The sequence below is a fragment of the Dendrobates tinctorius genome, unplaced genomic scaffold (assembly GCF_039654945.1).
Source record: "Dendrobates tinctorius isolate UK_male_01 unplaced genomic scaffold, ASM3965494v1 ptg000171l, whole genome shotgun sequence".
Taxonomy (NCBI): Eukaryota; Metazoa; Chordata; class Amphibia; order Anura; family Dendrobatidae; genus Dendrobates; species Dendrobates tinctorius.
In genome coordinates, this window is record NW_027361838.1 from 3872786 (window position 1) to 3892461 (window position 19676).

The 19676-nt window shown below is 46.2% G+C and overlaps 1 protein-coding gene across 8 annotated transcripts in view; it reads left to right on the plus strand.

The window, feature by feature from the left end:
• The first annotated feature begins 256 nt into the window (after nt 1–256).
• Nucleotides 257–19676, plus strand: part of TMEM241 (transmembrane protein 241) — a 177373-nt gene continuing 157953 nt past the window's right edge. For 2 of the 8 annotated variants that reach the window (XR_012221269.1, XM_073550839.1), the window contains exons 1-3: nt 258–506; nt 3270–3316; nt 7334–7411. Coding sequence is in view for 6 of the 8 variants with exons in the window: in XM_073550839.1 (XP_073406940.1) it covers nt 435–506; nt 3270–3316; nt 7334–7411 (197 nt within the window). In the remaining 2 variants the exon portion in view is untranslated. Of the gene's footprint in view, nt 507–3269; nt 3317–7333; nt 7412–11483; nt 13810–19676 lie in introns of those variants that run through there. The other 6 variants (XR_012221268.1, XM_073550835.1, XM_073550836.1 and 3 more) reach the window with 5 other exon arrangements.

Here is a 19676-nt window from a genome sequence, read left to right on the forward strand (position 1 = left end):
GAATGATGTGGAGGGAGCACAGGAGTGATGTGGAGGGAGAGAAGGAATGATGTAGATGGAGTACAGGAATTTTGTAGATGGAGTACAGGAATGATGTAGATGGAGTACAGCCTGTACAGGAATGATGTGGAGGAAGCGCAGGAATGATGTGGATGATAAATGTGGCGCATCACAAGACACCATTCCTTCTGTGCTCCTCTGGTGATTGCCGTCACGCTGGTCGCCAGTAGGGGGAGCTCACCAGTCCGTGCTCTTCTCTCTCCTGCTCTGCTCTCTCCTCTCTTGCCCCTGCGCTGATTGGTGCAGCTCTTGGTAAACGTGGAGGTGTCATGGCAGCTTGCAGCTGATCGCTTCTTGTGCCAGTGCAGGAGGTAGATGTGGGCTGAAGTCCGGGCGCTGCCTGCGCTCAGCACAGACCTGTAATGCGCTGACAGATGTATTCTAGGGGTCCTGCCGTGGGGCTCACCTACAGCTGCTTCTACCTGGCGTTTTACCTCACTAACAAGGTAACTCCCGGACTGAGCTCCCTCCTGTCAGCGGCTCCGGTGTCTGACTGTCAGACATCCGTGTGCACGGCGTCCTGCCATATGCGTACGCCCGTGCACCGATCTGTGGGGCTGGTGTTATATGTCTCCTGTCAGGCATCCTGCACACCGATCTGTGGGGCTGGTGTTATATATCTCCTGTCAGGCATCCTGCACACCGATCTGTGGGGCTGGTGTTATATGTCTCCTGTCAGGCATCCTGCACACCGATCTGTGGGGCTGGTGTTATATGTCTCCTGTCAGGCATCCTGCACACCGATCTGTGGGGCTGGTGTTATATGTCTCCTGTCAGGTACCCTGCACTCCGATCTGTGGGGTTGGTGTTATATGTCTCCTGTCAGGTACCCTGCACTCCGATCTTTGGGGCTGGTGTTATATGTCTCCTGTCAGGTACCCTGCACTCCGATCTGTGGGGTTGGTGTTATATGTCTCCTGTCAGGTACCCTGCACTCCGATCTGTGGGGTTGGTGTTATATGTCTCCTGTCAGGTACCCTGCACTCCGATCTGTGGGGCTGGTGTTATATGTCTCCTGTCAGGTACCCTGCACTCCGATCTGTGGGGCTGGTGTTATATGTCTCCTGTCAGGTACCCTGCACTCCGATCTGTGGGGCTGGTGTTATATGTCTCCTGTCAGGCATTATGCACTACGATCTGTGAGACTGGTGTTATGTCTCCTGTCAGGTACCCTGCACACCGATCTGTGGGGTTGGTGTTATATGTCTCCTGTCAGGTACCCTGCACTCCGATCTGTGAGGCTGGTGTTATATGTATCCTGCACTCCGATCTGTGGGGCTTGTGTTGTCTCCTGTCATGTACCCTGCACTCTGATCTGTGGGGTTGGTGTTATATGTCTCCTGTCAGGTACCCTGCACACCGATCTTTGGGGCTGGTGTTACACTCTTTTGTGCTACCTGCCATATACATCTGTTAAGAGCTGATTAAATACCTTGTCCCATTTCTGAAAACCTGGCTATAAACTACAGTAGTTTATAGAAGGGGGGGGGAAATAGAGTATTACTCTCCACTAGAAAAACCCCAGCTACCATCCTGCCAGCAGGTCTCTGCTGTTTGTCTGCAGCGCTGTTGTCAGGCCGCAGACATTGGCTGAGCTCAGTGACGCTGCTGTGTAGACAGCCCTAGTACCTGAGCTCCCTGTGGCTGCAGCACCGCCACTGATGTGACGTTAACGCTGCAGGCAAGCAGAAAAGGCTGCAGCTGTGATGGGTCAGTGCTAGACCTGAGGGCAGGGCTGTGGAGTCGGAGTCGTGGAGTCGGAGTCGGTGCTCATTTTGGTGGAGTTGGAGTCGGTATAAAATGGACCGACTCCGACTCCTAAAATATATAATAAATTGGGTACAGTAATTCAATGCAGGATGTGCTGAATATTTTTTCATAGGAGTTTGGGAAAGTTATGAAATGTCCTATAAATGGCTGTTATATTCCTGATCTAAGGCTACATTCACACACAGCGTTTTTCCTGTGTTTTTTTTGAGGATACGTTTTTTAGCTGCAAAAGCTGATCATCTTTTTAAAAAACTGCATCACCTGAAAGGTTTTTGAGCTCATAGATAATTTCAATAGCAAAAGCAGATTAGAAATCTGCTCTATCTATCCATTTATCCATATCTGTCTATCCATATCATATCTGTACCAAAAAGAATGAAAACCGGGTAGTACACCAATATATATTCTGTTCTATCTAAATATCTTGATTATTGGATCATAAAAATGATTAAATGTCTGAGGTTCACATTGTACTACAATAAATTTTTCACTTAAATATAAGCAATATGTGTGGGAGTTGGAGTCGGAGTCACAGGTTTGGCTTACCGACTCCACAGCCCTGCCTGAGGGTGCGTAAGTATTCTAAGTTTTGTCTTTTTTTTTTTTTTTTTCCCCTCATTTCAACTACTATAGTTTTATAGTGTAAAATTTTCTTAGACGGGATAACTCCTTTAAGGCTGTGCTCAGATCTGCAGTGGAGCCGCTGTACTCTCATTGTGGTAAAATGACAGTGACAGACATACAACAAACCTTTTTATGGTCATTCGCCTCTAGCACTGACATTGTTTTTGTATCGCTCTTCTTCTAGATTACAGAAATGAGAAGCGCAGGTGTGAACTGTGTCTTATATCTACATGTTTTTCTTTGTAAGGGTGGGATCACAGTAGCGTATAGGATCCAATGCGCTAATGACACTAGACTCCTGCTCTGCTGCGAGTAGGAGTTGATTGTCAGTGCTCTGTGCTCTGATCCTCTTGCATGATGGGATCGGAGTACAGCTGCGGAGGAGATGGAGTAAGTAATTCCTCCATCTCCTCTGCTGACTGTGTCGGCATGAATCACACTGCACTCGGGTGATATGCGAGTGCAGTGCGATGTTTCACTTGCACCCATAGACTTGTATGGGTAAGAGTGAGCCGAATCTCGCTGCCAATCACAGCATGCTGCTATTGTTCACTCATGCTGAATCAGCACGAGAAGATAATTGCAGATGTGATCTGCCCCATAGAACAACACTAGACCCAGTGCTATGTGATGTTTTATTGCATAATACTCGGCCGTGTTATACGGTAGTGTGACTCTGGCCTAACTTTTACAATACCTACTGTTAGGGCTATTTCTCGATTTTATATGTTTGTGTCTTTTGCTTTTTAGTATCTTATTAGACTTTGCGTTTTAACATTGGTGTCTGTCAAATTAACCTGATCTTTGTTTTCCAGTATGTTCTGTCTATTCTGAAATTCACCTATCCTACCCTTTTTCAAGGGTAAGTATGTATATATGCATGAAACATCCACTTGTAATACAGGGGCTTCTCACAAAATTAGAATATCATCAAAAATGTAACTTCTTTCAGTTCTTCAATACAAAAAGTGAAACATATATAGAGCCATTACAAACAGAGTGATCTATTTCAAGTTTTTATTTCTGTTAATGTTGATGATTATGGCTTACAGCCAATGAAAACCCAAAAGTCATTATCTCAGTAAATTAGAGTAATTAACAAAAAACATCTGCAAAGGCTTCCTAAGCGTTAATAACAAAGAAGAATGAAGAGACCTGAGTAGTCTCGGAAGCTTGCAATGTGTTACCATCTTTTCAGTTAGCCATTAAAAGTTATCAACTACTGAGGACTCTCAATTCTGAATATTTTTCTAAGCGTTAATAAAGGACCCTTAGTCTGTTTCAGTAGGCTCCACAGTCATGGGGAAGACTGCTGACCTGCCACGTGTCAAGAAGGCAGTCACTGACACACTCCAGAAGGAGGGTAAGCCACAAAAGGTTGTTGCTAAAGAAGCTGGCTGTTCAGAGTGCTGTATCCAAGCATATTAATGGAAAGTTGAGTGGAAGGAAAAACTGTGGTATAAAAAGGTGCAGAAGCAACAAGATAACCACAGCCTTGAAAGGATTGTTAAGAAAAGCCCATTCAAAAATTTTGGGGCCACGCCGCGTTGATGCAGTAATTGATGCAAAAGGAGCCCCGACCAAGTATTGAGAGCATTTACTGAACATACATTTCAGTAGGCCAAGATTTAGGATTTTAAAATCATTTTTCAAGCTGGTGTTATAAAGTATTCTAATTTACTGAGATAATGACTTTTGGGTTTTCATTGGCTGTAAGCCATAATCATCAACATTAACAGAAATAAACACGTGAAATAAATCATTCCATTTGTAATGACTCTCTATATAATGAGTTTCACTTTTTGTATTGAATAACTGAAATTAACTTTTTGATATTCTAATTTTGTGAGAAGCACTTGTATCACTGAAAATCTCTGACTCTTAAAGGGGAGTTCGCTTTCAGTCACTCTGTTATTACAGACTTGTGAATCCTCACATCGCACTGCACGCTGTGAGGATGAGTCGGGAGCAGCGGTCATGTGACCACAAATATCCAATAGCCATACTCACGGCCACATTCTGACTAGACAAGTCCAGCCTCTCTGATTGCAAGTGTATTTAGTGAAGCTGGAAACAGTCTAGTTGGAGTGTGGCCGGTAGTGTGCAAATTACACACTTGCAATCACATGACCACCTGCCGCTGGCAAATCTTCCCAGTGCAAGCAATGTGAGCATTCACAAGTCTGCAGTCACATGTGAATCCTCACATTGCTTGCACTGCATGCTGGGAGGATTCACCAGCGCTGGGTGGTCATGTGATTGCAAGAATGTGATTTGCATACTACCAGCCACACTCCAACTAGACTGCTTGCAGCTTCACTTAATACACTTGCAATGAGCAAGGCTGGACACTTCTAGTCGGAATGTGGCCAGGAGTATGAATATCGGATGTTTGTGGTCACATATCCGCTGCTCCCGACTCATCCTCACAGCGTGGAGTGTGATGTGAGGATTCACAAGTCTGTAATAACAGAGTGACTGAAGACCTGTAGCTTAAGATTAAACCGCCCCTTTAACATTGTCCCTGAGAGTTATGATATTAGATTGTATTGTGTGTTTGCATTAAATGTAACTTTCCAGTGTGGACTCCACTTTTCGCAATAGGGTCATTCTGTTAGTGAGATACCTACTCGAGATCATCCACACTGAGCAATGCTTGCTTTTCTGTAAGCGGGTTCATGCTGGCTAAATAAATGTTGTTTAAGTAGTTATTTTCTGCATCTTGTGTACTGAAGCCTTCAGGTTACTGACCTGTAACTCTATAGTTCTACCTGACTGGGAATGGGTGGAGGTCGCTGCATTTTTTTGCCCAGTGGGAATGTACAATTATTGTCCTAGTGAATCTTGGACATGAAAGAGTATACAGTTTACCTTTCAGGTCACCTGTACCGGTCACCAGATTTCCCTTTACCATCTTTATACAGCTTAGGCCTGATAATTATACTGTGCATATGCTGATAATCCATGATAGAATGGCTGTGCAATGGGTCAGATAGAGAATAAATTCCACCCTTTTACCCCTTATGACCTTTTATCAGCAGGACAGCTGTAATGTAACCTCTAATGATGAACAGTCGGTACTCTCATTTAACTTCCAAGCTCATTTATGGCTATTGTACATGCTAGTCCTCAATGCATGTAAGGTTTCCATCAGAGCGCAGTCAATCCTATTAGATGTCCTGTAGGATTATGCTCAGCAGATGACACTGAACCCTTACATACATTGTAGATTTGTGTGTACAATTTGTAATATTGTTGTTGATATAAATGAGCATAAAACTTGATTTTTGGGGAATAACCCTCTATCCCATATCCATGGATAGGGTATAACTTGCTGACTGCTGGGACACTGGAACCCCAGGATCAGAATTCTTCTTGAATGAAGTGGAGATGCGCATGCTCAGTCTCTATTTCTGGCACTGCCATAGACATTGAATGTAATGGAAATTGCGCAGACACCCCCCTGCTCCATTCAAACCAAGGGTACAAAGCCATGAGTTTGGGATTATTGGGAGTCCCAGCTGTCCTATAGATAGGGAATAACTTGTTTTCCTGGCTATAAGCCATTAATTGAGAGTGTCTGCTGTTTATTATTTGAGGGATGGTTGTACATTAGTGATGACCCAACGTGCTCAGATAAGGTGTTATCCAAACATGCTCGAGTGCTAATAGAGCATCTTCGGCTTGCTCGGATACTATGTTCCAGTCACCGCGACTGCATGTCTCGCAGCTGTTTGACAACCCAACACATGCAGGGATTGCCTTAGAAACAGGCAATGCCAGCATGTTTTGTAGCTGTCGAACAGCCGTGAGACATGCAGCCACAGCGACTGGAACATAGAGCATCTTCGGCGTGCTCTAATATTATTAGCACTTGAGCATGCTCAGATAACACCTTATCTGAGCACACTGGCTCGCTCATCACTATTGTGCATCCATTCTAAAAGTTTAAAGGGACTCTGTCAGCTCAGAATGCTGTTCAAACCAAGTACAGATGCTCGGTGCATCATGGCGTGGCCAAACATTTCTATACACCTTTTCTTCTATCTCCTCCCTTCTCTTAGCCTATGAAGTCAAAGCTGTTAATCAGAGAAGTGGGAGTGGAGATGGAAGGCAAACAAGCAGGTAGGAAGGTGTATTTAATTGGCCACACCTTTGTGCAATGTGAAGTGGCACTTAGTTTGAACAAACAGTCCTTTTACCTACATCTTTACTCCCTTAGTTTAATTGACAGTGTCCCTCCTGCTGCTGAGATCTTTCACTGCTCAGTACAAGCTGCAGCTGTCTGTCAGGCTTCTTTGGTGGAGGTTGAATATTCTTGGACTCCTGAGCTCGCAGTTTGGCTGAATTTAGACCTGATGATCATTTTATAAGAGGTCTATTTATTTAAAAAGCACTCCCCTATTGCTGCCTTAGTCAGGATGCAGCGCTGTTTTGCTCCGCTTCTCAGTGACATCACCGCTCTGTAGACTATCCAGGTCATACTTCGTCCTTTGTGACTTGGAAGTAGCTTTTACAATACAAGTATGTGGATCATCAGAACGAGGCTTTTCAGACTTATATTATAGAGGCTTCCGGCTCACGCATGGAGCATATAGTGCTGGATTGTCTGAAGTGAGGTGACCGAGGAGAGGAGCAGAATGACGCTAGATCCTGGAGAAGGCGTAGTAGGTTAGTATATTATCACACTGCAGTACATGCTCATAAACATATTAATGAAAAAGAAAATCTTCGTGCGAGTGCTACTTCAATGTACGCAGCTTGTATTGTGAAATCTAGTGACGGATTCACTTTAATAGGCCAGTTATAATGATGCTTAATTACTCGATTTGTTGGCATGGCTCGTTTTATGTTTCTTTTTTTTTTTTTTTTTCTGTAGGTGGCAGACTTTAGTGGGTGGCATTCTTCTTCACATATGTTGGAAGCTAGGCTGGGTGGAGATCAATTGCAGTTCCAGGTAATCCGCCCTGTTTCTCTGACCACAGCCTTTACTTAACGTTTGTCATAGCTTATTATGTGAACAAGGTATCTGTAGAGTAATCAGAGAAAACTAAAACCTATGATGATAAAGTAACACACAATACTTCGCCAAGAGTGTATTTTTAAGATTTTTTTTTTTTTTTTTTTTTTTTTATGTAGAAAGACTGATGTGAGTGATAAACTGTACTGTCAATACAAGAAATAAATCTTAGTAAATAAGACAGTTAATTGTGTTGTCTTCTTTCTCGTCAAGGCCTTTTGTGACCTAGTATGAATTCTTTGGTGGCTCAGGTTTACGTAGCAAATAAGTGGAACAGTGAAGGACAACACGAGGGTTCATCTCTTTAATTCTCTTGTATCAGTGTGGGCATTTTTGTCTTCCCAAAGATGATTTTATTTATTTTATTTTTTTTTTGGCATATGACAGCCAATAATTGAAGTAGCAGTAATCTTTATAGTTTCTGCATTCCTTATGGCAGGACATTGACAGGAATGGTAGTGATCAGAGAATAGCATCCCATGGGTGATGTGACTTGCTATGTTGGAAAAATGCACATCAAGTGGTATATCCTCGGGTGTCCTTTTTGTATTTCAGGATGCCTATATTTAGAAGAAAATAATAATCAATATTTTTTTTTTTAATTAACTGCTTAGTGACAGCCAATTTTGTACTTAATGACCAATTTTTACAAATCTGACCACTGTCAATTTATGAGGTTATAGCTCTGGAACGCTTCAACGGATCCCACTGATTCTACTAATGTTTTTCTTTTCATGACATATTGTACTTGATGTTAGTGGCAAAATTTCTTCAAAAAAATTTGGTGTCACGCAAAATAGTTAATATATAACATTTCCCACATGTCAACTTCACATCAACACAATTTTGGAAGCCTATTATTTTTTTTTTTTTTTGTTAGGACGTTATAAAGGTGAAAAGTTGACTCTAATTATTCCAACAAAATTTACAAAACCATTTTTTTTTTTTTAATTCTTTTTGGGGACCACCTCACGTTTGAAGTGAATTTGGGGGGGGTCAATATAGCAGAAAATACTGAAAAGTGACTCCATTCTAAAAACTGCACCCCTCAAAGTGTGCAAAACCACATTCAAGAAGTTTATTAACCCTTCAGGTGCTTCACGAGAAGTAAAGCAATGTGGAAGGAAAAAATGAACATTTTACTTTTTTTTTTTTTTTTTCATAGATTTACTTTGGAACCAATTATTTTTTTTTTTTTTTTTTTTTATTTCCACAAAGGTATCAGGAGAAAATGGACCACAAAATTTGTTGTGCAATTTCTCCTGAGTACGCCAATAATAAAATATTTTTTTATATAGCGCCAACATTCCGCAGCACTTTACAGTTAAACAGTTTCAAACACAACAGTCATAAGTAACAACATTAACAATAATATAATGATTAAAGCAAAATAAGCCGCCCCTGCTCGTGAGAGCTTACAATCTACAATGAGGTGGGGGAGTTACAAAGTACAGGTGTGTATTTACAATGATGGTACAGCTATCTTGAGGGGGTGGGGGATAGATGGAGATAGTGAATGGGCTACACTTACACGTAAAATGACTTTGATTAGGGTACTTGATAGGCTGCTCTGAACAAATGTGTTTTGAAGGAGCGCCTAAAACTGTACAATTTGTGGATAGTCCTAATTTCTTGAGGTAGAGCATTCCAGAGGATTGGCGCAACGTGGGAGAAGTCTTGGAGACGGGAGTGGGAGGTACGGATTAGTGCAGAGGTTAGTCGAAAGTCGTTTGCAGAGCACAGCGATCGGCTAGGCCAATAAGCAGAAATGAGGGAGGAGATGTAAGGGGGTGCCGCACTGTTGAGAGCTTTGTGGTTGAGAACAAGTACTTTGAATTGGACCCTGTAGTGAATGGGCAGCCAGTGTAGCAACTGGCGAAGATTTGACGTCCGATGGACTGGAGAGGAAAAAGTCGAATGAGGGGGAGACCAATTAATAGTGTTACAGTAATCCAGGCGGGAGTCGATCAGGGCGACAGTGAAGGTTTTTGTTTCCATGGTGAGAAAAGGGCGGATTCTAGAGATGTTCTTTAGGTGTAAGTGGCAAGAGATTGCATATGAAAGCCCTGATGCCCGCCTTGAGGTTCCAGGACCAAGGTACGAGTCTACACAGAATGCTTGTATGGCATTCTGCTGCCCCTAGTAATAGACTCATGTTGTCCCAGCAGCCCACTGCACTAGACCTCTGCAAACTTCATCACACTCTCTGGAAGTGATGCATACACTTACCGTTCCTCACACTAACCCTCCATTCCCTTCCCCAATCTGGGCTGGCCGTTACAGTTAACCCTGTATAAAGCTGGAGTCACACATAGCGACTTACCAGCGATCCCGACAACGATATCAACGTGTCAGGATTGCTGGTAAGTCGCTATGTGATCGCTGGTGAGCTGTCAAACAGACAGCTTCACCAGCGATTAGCACAGCGATGCCGAACGCGTGGCATCGCTGTGTTCGTTAGCGCTGATGCCATGGATCATGTAAAAAATAGAATTAAAATAAATATTGTTATTCTCACCTTCCGACGTCCCACGCAGCATTCCCGCCTCTCTCCACGCTCCGGTCCCAGTAATCCTTTGCGAGAATGACCGCGATGACGTCCGTTCTCACGGTCATTCTTGCAAAGGATTACTGGGATCGGAGCGTGGAGAGAGGCGGGAATGCTGCGCAGGACGTCGGAAGGTGAGAACAATTTTATTTTTTACATCCTAGTACAGCTGATCGCTGGTCTCCCGCCTGTCACACGCAGCGATGCGTGCTGGCCAGCAGGAGATCAGCGACCAAAAAAATGTCCAGAGGTTTCTTGCAGCGATCAGCGATACCGGCAGGGGGGGGCGGTCGCTGAGCGCTGTCACACACAGCGATCTTGCTGGTGAGATCGCTGTTGTCAGAAAAGTTGTGACTCCGCAGCGATCTCGCTGGCGAGATTTCTATGTGTGACGGGGCCTTGGGTTATACTGCAGCTGCAGGAGATTTGCTCTCAGATAACATGCATTACTGTAAGATACATTTAGCCACTTGGGGTGCCAGAGACTGGAACACTATCTTCACCACTCCCACATATGCGCCGGCAGTTTTCCACACACATGTTGCAAACAGTGCAAAGCAATGTGATCTTACCGTTACTAGAATTATACAATAGTTAAAGGGGTAAACCATTATTTTGTATGTAGAGCTCAATAAACAAATTGGGGAAATAAATCCGTTTACTAATTATGAATATTTAAAGAGAATCTGTCAGCAGGTTTTTGCTGTGTAATGAAAGCAGCATGAATTAGGGATAGAGACCTTGATTCCAGGTTTGTATCACTTAGTTATGATAGAATCACAGTTTTTGTTGCTACAGAGCTCAGCTGTTGAGCTGTGTATAACTCCATCCACAGCACAGCTTGCTGTGTAGAATGTTTTGGGATATAAAACTGTTAATTGGTGCTGGAAGCTTGGTTGGACTTGGAGGCACGAGGCCAGTTGTCCTGTAGCAATAATCTCTTGCTGATAAAACAGTGATCGCAGTGAAACGGCAAAATACAGGTCCAGTATGTGACACAACTGGAAACGGGGTTTCTGCTCATACATCATGGTGTACTCAGATTACCTGATTACAGATTCCCTTTTAAGCGTAACCATCATTTTCGTTCCATACATCAATATCAACTTTGTAATATATCTTATCGGATAAATTTACTTTTTTTTTTTCATAGATGAATTTTTTTGAAGTGTGTAGTTTCCAAAATGGGGTCACTTGTTGGGGTGTTTCTGCTGTTGTCTCACCACAGGGCCTCTTCAGATGCGACATAGTTCCACAAGCTATTCTAGCCGAAATTTCACGCCAAAAGTCAAATTGCGCTCTTTGTGCCCAAATTATAGTTTCCGACTTCATATGGGATATCGCAGAGGGTTCATTTCTAGGAGCAAAACGTCTAAATGAGTCCTTTACCGGTAACCCTTATTACAATTTTTTTTTTTGGTGCACCCCAATTGTGGTATAGGAGAGGCTCAGCAGATGAAAATAAATCTCTACATAGTTCTACTACATAGAGGCGAACTGATCATCGCCTCTATTACGTTTTAAAATACAAAAAGATCATATCTGTGACGAGTGTCAGCTTACGCTGAGTCGTTCTTCTTAGAAAGAGTGGACCCTCTGGGCCGTGGCACCCACCCACCTAGGGCGAGCTGACCTAATGAGAACCACCTCCTTTACAGGGAGTGTCAGGGGCAAGACCAAGGGGGTGAGCCACCACGGCAGCTGGACCAGACGGCCGGCTCAGGGAAACAAGGCAAGGCAAGAGAAGTCATTAATTCAAAGAAACTTCATTCAGGAAGACTTCAGGTACAACAGGTGCAAAACGTGAACACACAGAACATAAGACAAGGTGCGTGCAAGGGCACGCCGAGGTCCAAGACTTGAGGAACTCTTCAGGGTGCAACAGGAGCAAACGTGAACACACAGTTCATGAAACAGGGTGCGTGCAATGGCACACCGAGGTCCAGGCATGGAACGTGCAGATGGTACTCGGACTCCGGACAACAGTCCACGATCAACCAGGGCATCAGGGTCTGTAGCTCAGAGGGTGATCGGCAGGATCCGGACATCCAGAAGTTAGCCAGGGTTCCATGCAAGGAAACAAGAGTTAGTGACATGGTGCGTGTCAACGGACACGTCAGGATCAGGTTCACAGGACAGAGACCTGCGCATGCCGAGGGGCATTCCAGGGACTGGTCAGGTTCACAGGACTGTGGCCTGCGCATGCCAAGGGGCATGCCAGGGAGAGGCACAGTACGGTGGCATCGGAATCCAAATGCTGGCATCGACCGACAGGGTCCAGGTATCTGGCTACGGACATCAGCTCCGGACATCAGGCTGCAGTCATCTAGGTCCGGACCTCTGGCAGCGGTCGGCAGGTTATGGAATCCGGCAGGCAAGCTAGGGTACAGAAAGGAGCAAAAAGGAGACAAAGGCTTTGTGCAAGAGTAGCACGAAAAGGCACAGTGCGAGAACCAGTGTGAGTGCAAGGGAGCACAGAGACCACGGCTGGGGGCACCGGCAGGTGGTACTGACGATGGCAGTTGCAAGCGGGCGCGACTAGAGGCGGCACCGCTGCGGGGCCACGCAGCCAGACCACTATAGCACTGGACGGGGCACGGCTGGGGCACACAGGCGAGCACGGCTAGAGGCGGCACGGCTAGAGGCACACCAGGTAGACACAGGCAATGAGGCATGTGCACGGAGCCACAAGGCAGGGCTAGGCAAAGGGTACAGGACAGAGCCACATGCGAGACAGCATGGCAAAGCCTAGTACGAAATGTGCAAGGGCGCACGAAACATCAGGGACAATACAAAGAACTAGGCAGAGACCTGCGCATGCAAAGAGCATGCCAGGGACAGTCTAGCAGCGGAGCGTAGGCAGAAGCCCAGAGCCGGGCCAAGGAAGGACCTTGGGACTAGACAGGATACACAGGCGAGGCAGAGTCCTGCGCGTGCAGAGAGGCACGCCAGGGACAGGCGAGGCAGAGTCCTGCGCGTGCAGAGAGGCGGGACAGGTTCAGAGCAGAGGCCTGCACGTGTAGAGACACGCCAGGGAGAGGATCAGAGCGGAGGCCTGCACGTGTGAGGAGACACGTCAGGAACATGGTACAGAGACGGAGGCCTGCACGTGTAAGGACACGCCAGGAACAGAGACAGAGGCAGGGTACATGAAGCCACAAAGCAGAGCGAGACATGACACGAGGACAGAAACACGGAACAGAATCAGCAAACAAGGACTACAGGGCAAAGCAGAGCAGGGACAAAACATGGCACGAAGGACAAACACTAGACAAGACGGAATACGAGCACGGAGCGTGTGCAGAGACACACGACAGAGCAGAGTGCAAGGGCACAGAATAAAGGGAACGCCCCACAGACCAAGCAGCCATGCAGGGACACCACACAATACTCAGGCCCTGAGCATAGGAAGGGGCGGCCTGATATAGGGCATAGCTCCTTCTCTTCCAGGTCAGGACCAGGGGAGCACTTCCGGGTTGAGATCCACAGGATAGCAGAGCGTAGTCACATGATCGGAGATCCAGACATGACGAGACGACTGCAGAATCAGTGCTGAAACCTAGACAGGTCACATGATCATAGTTCTAGACATGACGAGATGATTGCCGAGCCAGACAGTGCAGGATCTTTAGGAAACGTCACATGATCAGCGTTTCAGACATGACGAGATTGCAGAACCAAACAGTGCAGGATCCTAGGAAAGGTCACATGATCAGCATTTCAGACATGACGAGATGATTGCAGAAGGCAGAGCAGAAACGCAGGCATCCTGCAGCTCAGACATGAGGTGAGTGTGCACACTGTTCTAAGGGCAAAACAGGATAGCAGACAAGATATGCGCATGCACATCGCTCCAGGAGTTCTTAAGACAAAACAGACATGGCGGACATGACAATATCTGCACCAAAATGGTATAATTAAAAACGTCAGCTCGGCACGCAAAAAATAAGCCCTCATCCAACCCGAGATCACGAAAACTGGAGACGCTACAGGTATCGGAAAATGGCGCTTTTTTTTTTTTTTTTTAAGTTTGGAATTTTTTTTTTTTCACCACTCAGATAAAATAAAAATAACCTGGACGTGTTTGGTGTATATGAATTTGTAATAACCTGGAGAATCATAATGGCAGGTCAGTTTTAGCATTTGGTGAGCCTAGTAAAAAAAAAGCCAAACAAAAAACAAGTGTGGGATTGCACTTTTTTTTTTTTTTTTTTTTTGCAATTTTCGCACTTGGATTTTTTTTTTCCCGTTTACTAGTACTGGACATGGTAAAAACCAATGGTGTCTTTAAAAGTACAACTCGTCCCGCAAAGAACAAGCCCTCACACGGTCATGTTGATGGAAAAATAAAAAGTTAAGGCTCTGGGAAGAAGGGGAGAGAAAAATGAAAGCACAAAAATACCTACAGGGGTTAAGCTTGGTGTCAGTAGGAGGCGGAACAGGATCTGATCCCAGATCTGCAGTTTTCCTTTTTCAGGTTTCCTGTTGTGTTTTTATTAATGTTTTCCTTTTTGTTTTTCAGGTTCCTTTCTCTTAGCGTAACGGTGTAATTTCTCATCCTGTTTTCCCTTATTTAGGCGGCCGAGAGAGCAGTGTGGTGTCACCTACATTGCCCACTCTTGGACCTGCAAGGCAGGACCTAATCCCCTTGACAGGTGACCCTTCAGGGGTGTTTCAGGGTGATTCCCGATTTCCCGGTGGCCTCTTCTTGCCTTTTTCCCCACCCCACCCGTCTCCTCGGAGACAGCTGAGAGGAAGATGGTGGTCACCAGCTGTGGCCTTCCCTCTTGTAAGGGGTTGACAGTCTTCTGCACTGTCTGGAGACGGTGCTGGAAGAAGGATTTCTGATTCTAGTGACCCTCACCCACCCGAGGGCTCCTGAAGGTATCCTCATGGCTGCAGAAGGACCGGGACTCACCGCACAGGTGTATCTCCCTCCTTTCCCTCCGCAGCTGCAGGCATCAACCCTGGGAACACTGTCCCTTCATCTCATACGGAACAGGGCGATGTTAGTAGAGGGTGATAAACCGGCACAGCCGCGGCCATTTCTCCCATGGCCGGTCTCAGTGCTTGCGGACACACCCTTTCCTTTTGCTGATTTCACCTCTTCCCTGCTTTCTATGGCCAGTCACCGTTGCACGTTTGAATAATGTGGTCTTTTTAGCCAATAGGAGGTCTCTTTTCTTCCTCCTCTCCTTGCTTAGTCTGGCCACGCTTGTTCGACTCTGTTATCAAGGAGCTTCCCCTTCCTGGCTGTTCACGTCCCCGGCTTGTCAGCCAATCGGAGGGGGATTTTCATGTTTACCGGCCGGCGTGACAGCCAATAGGATGCTTACTTTCTCTCTTTACTGGCCGGTAGACCACACGCCCTCCGCAGTGCATCGGACGTGCGGTGACACAAGCCGATTCTACATCCACTTCTGTGCCTCTGCAGCTGGCTGTCCAGATTGTTATACCGCCATATCCTGCGCTGTCTGCATCTGTCCTGCGGACACCTCTACACAGGGACACAGCCATCCACAGTTTATTTGGTCTCCCATGACAGCACCACGAGAGAGGGGATCCGCCCTTCAGGGGCAGGAAACCTACAGATACAAAAGGGAGGCACCTCTCCCACACATCACTTGGCTTCCTTTCCCTGATGGGGATCCTCTAGAGTGGACGGGTCAGCAGCGTCGACTGAGATATGCCCCCCTCGTGATCCGGTACCTACTTACTGCAAACACTGGTAAGTGATCTTCGTTATTGTTCACTCAGTGATGCAGTATTCTCCTTATTTTTCTTGTCCTACTAGGGGAAGAAATGTACAGAAAAGTCAAGACACAAGGAATGTGCCTTCTGTAGATGCCCCCTGCCGGACTCCTGTCCGAAAAGATTGTTACCCCTGTGTCCCAGCGGGGGGGTCTGCGGGGGAACCATCAGATACTGGAGTAAGATACATTACCTCATGCTTCACCCCCCCACCCCCCCACAGGTAGCAGAAGAGATGCCCAACTTTGCCGTAAGTTTGAAGTAGATCATTAGGACAGAAATGAGGGAGTTCATGAAGTCCAAATCCCAGGGAGTGAGTTCCAAAGGGAAGGAGAAAGATCATAAAGCGGGCTTTTCGGATTTGGACTCCTCTGTTGACTACATGAGGAATGATGATTCTTCCAGCTCATCTCCTTCATCTTCTTCCTTGGAGGAGGACTCTGACCGCTTCTGCTTCCCCTTAGGCCGCATGGACAAATTAGTAAAGGCAGTCAGAGGAACAATGGGGGTGGCAGAGTCCAGAACGAGCGTTCCGTGCAAGACATCATGTTTGAGGGACTATATCAGAGGAGGCATAGGTCCTTTCCCTTAAATGAGAAAATTCAGAGCCTGGTACACTGGACCTTGCACATGTAAACAGGGCCAAATACTAATTGGTGTCTATAAGTCAGCGTTTAGAAAAAGGTTACCAAAAAAAGTCCCTAAGAGATTTCTTTAAGGTAATTACCGGTAAGGCAGGTGAAGTGTGTCCGCTCGGTGTCCCCTCACCCCGACGCACGTTAAAGATATTTCTTAGGGACTTTTTTGGTGACCTTTTTGTAAACGGTGGTGCTGTCATGGGCTCCGAAAAATACCGTTTACGGTAACTAAGACTTTTTCTGCTGGTTGTCGCTGGCATTGCGTAGGCTCTGCTCTCTCTTGGCCTTTCCCTCCACAGCAGTATACCCAAGGCTTGACTTATGCCCAACTCTACAGAGGCTTCTTTCTGCCCCTCAAAGCCTACTGTGATTCACTATGCCTGTGCCCTCTGCAAAAGAAAGGTAGTCTTCAGGTCAGCTTTCCCCTGTCTCCATGTTCTGCAGTCCTTCCACCATGTCTGCCCCACAGGAACTCCCTAACGCCGGGGATGAGAGTACACCCCTCAGCCCGGAGTGGGCTGTTGCCATGTTAGTCGGTCTCTGACCTGACAAGTATCACAGTCCCTGGTCCAGGTCCCGGAGCGACTCTTTGTCTACTACCACCAGTGCTCCGAACGCCTCTCACGGTGATTCGCTCGCACCTGACCACGACTTTCGCAGGGACAGATCGTGTATGACGCAAAGGAAGTGGGCTCTTTCCAGTTCTTCTTCCAGTTCTCTGGGGCCCTCTGCATCCTCCAGGATGCATTCCTCACCCCATGCCCCCTCCTCGGAGGCGGCTTTCGGGTCGGATGCGGAATCCCAGTCAGAGTCTGATACAGGTTTCAACATGCATGATATGGTGAATAGGTCACCAAATTCCACTAGCCATCGGTTTCGGTTCTCTAGTAATTCCATGGTCCCAATTCCAGCTACCTTTTTTTTGTTTTTCCGCCTCTCCACCTGATTTCCGAGTCATTGAAAAGATAATGGCGGAAGGGATTCCCGTCGTCCTGGTGGCTCCAGACTGGCCCGGAAGGGCCTGGTACACGGGCTAGTGAACATGCTCATGCACGCCCCCTGGAGGCTTCCAGACCATCCAGATTTTCTCTCCCAAGCCCCCCTTTTCCACCAGAGTGCAGTCTCCCTGGGTTTAACGGCATCGCCGTTGAGGCCGCAGTCCTGTGGGAGGCTGTTTTTTACCGTCAGATCATTCAGACCATAATTAGGGCGAGAAAACCAGCATCCTCGCGTATCTATCACAGATATTGGAAGTCTTTCTTTTGGTGGAGTGAGGACAACAATTTGATCCCTCTGTCCTTTTCCCTTCCTTCCATCCTGGGTTTTCTACAGGCGGGTGTTGTCTCTGGTCTATCAGTACCCTTAAGGGTCAAGTTTCCGCTTTGTCAATTCTTTTCCAATGAAATCATCTGGCTTCTCTTTCCCAGGTGAAGACTTTTCTTCAAGGAGACGCCCACCTGGCTCCTCCTTATCATCCTCCTTGGGATTTTAATCTTGTTCTTGGTGCACTTCAGCTCACTCCTTTTGAGCCCATCTAAGACATTCTGTCTTTTCTCCTGTCATGGAAGGTTGCCATTACATCAATCAGGAAAGTCTCTGAGTTAGGGCTCATACTCACTCATTCTCGTGCGAGTCTCTCGCATGGAAACCTGGCACTGCCGCTGGTACTCGGACCGGAGCGTGCCGCTACATGTATTTCTATGCAGCCGCACGCTCCGTTCTAAGTGCCAGCGGCAGTGCCAGGTTTTCATGGGAGAGACTCGCACAAGAATAGTGCGAGTCTCTCGCAAGTGAGTATGAGCCCTTAGTGGCATTATCCTGCCATTCTCCGTTCCTGATTCTACATCAGCACGAGGTGGTTCTCAGACCCGTTCCTTCCTTCCTTCCTTGCGGAAGGTGGTTTATTCATTTCACATTAATGAAAAAATTGTCCTTCTTTCTCTGTGTCCCTCTCTGGTCGATCCCCTGGAAAAATCCCTCCACAAGTTGGATCTGGTAATGGCTATCCGAACAACCTTTCAAGGACTGCTTCCTTTCGCCACTCTGATGCCCTATTTGTCATCTCTGAAGGTCTTCATAAGGGGCTCCCAGCTTCCAAGTCTCGCTCCACCCAAGTGGTGGGAGCTTCCTGGGAAGTTTGCCATCAGACCTTGGTGTTACAGACTTATAAGACCGCAACATGGTCATCTTTGCACACCTTTGTGAGGTTTTACAGGGTTCATATGCAGGCCTGGGAAGGAAGGTGCTGCATGCAGCGGTTACGCACTGGCCGACCTAAGTTTGATTTCTTTGCATTCTTTCAGTTTCCCATCCTTAGGACTGCTTTGGGACGTCCCATGTTTAAATATGTCTCTTAATGAAGTGATAAAGAGGGATTTTTGGTACTCACAGTAAAATCTTTCTTGGAGCCTTCATTGGGGGACACAGCACTTTCCCTAACTGTTAGTACTTATTTGGGCCTATGTGCCTTTTGTTGTTCGGTTGGTACATATGTTGCGTTTTGGTTGCTTCTCCTACAGCTTTTACACTGAGGTGCTTTGTGCCATTGGGTGGGTGTATACTGCTGAGGAGGAGCTATTTTCCTTTTTTTTGTCTAGTGTCAGCTTCCTAGTGACACCAACACCCCCCCCCCCCATTGTTACCTGTGTCCCCCCCAATGAAGGTTCCAAGAAGGAGATTTTACGGTGAATACCAAAATCCATCTATTCTTGTTCCAAGCCTCCACCTTGATGCGTCAGTTTGGGTGTGGACTGGTGATGTTGGATGTCAAAACCTGCACATCCTGCCTCCAGCTCTGCCTGCGTGAGTGCCTCTTCTGAACCGTTATAACGACAATTCGTAAGTCTTACCAGAAAAAAACATTGCTTCCACCCTACCTCTTGACCCCCCGCACCCCATAGATTGAAGCTAAATGCGAGACACGTGTTGGGGTTTACACACTGGTATCATTCAAGTCTCTTTTATTTACTTTATCTTTATGTGCCTGTTAGGCCTCTTTCACACATCCGTCTGACACCATCAGTCAAAATCCGCCGTTTTGCTAAAAAAAACAGATCTGCCATTTTTCTTGGCGGATCCTTTTTTTTTCCCCATTGAGTTGCATTACCGGCGGAACTTGACATATGCTCTCTCTCCGCTCTCCTTTAAATTTCTGCCTTATCTGGATCTGTCAAAATAACGGTCCGGTGATAGCCGTTTGTTTCAAGCCGACAACGGATTCGTACAAGAACCACAAGACAGATTTCTTCACCCCAGGGATCATTTT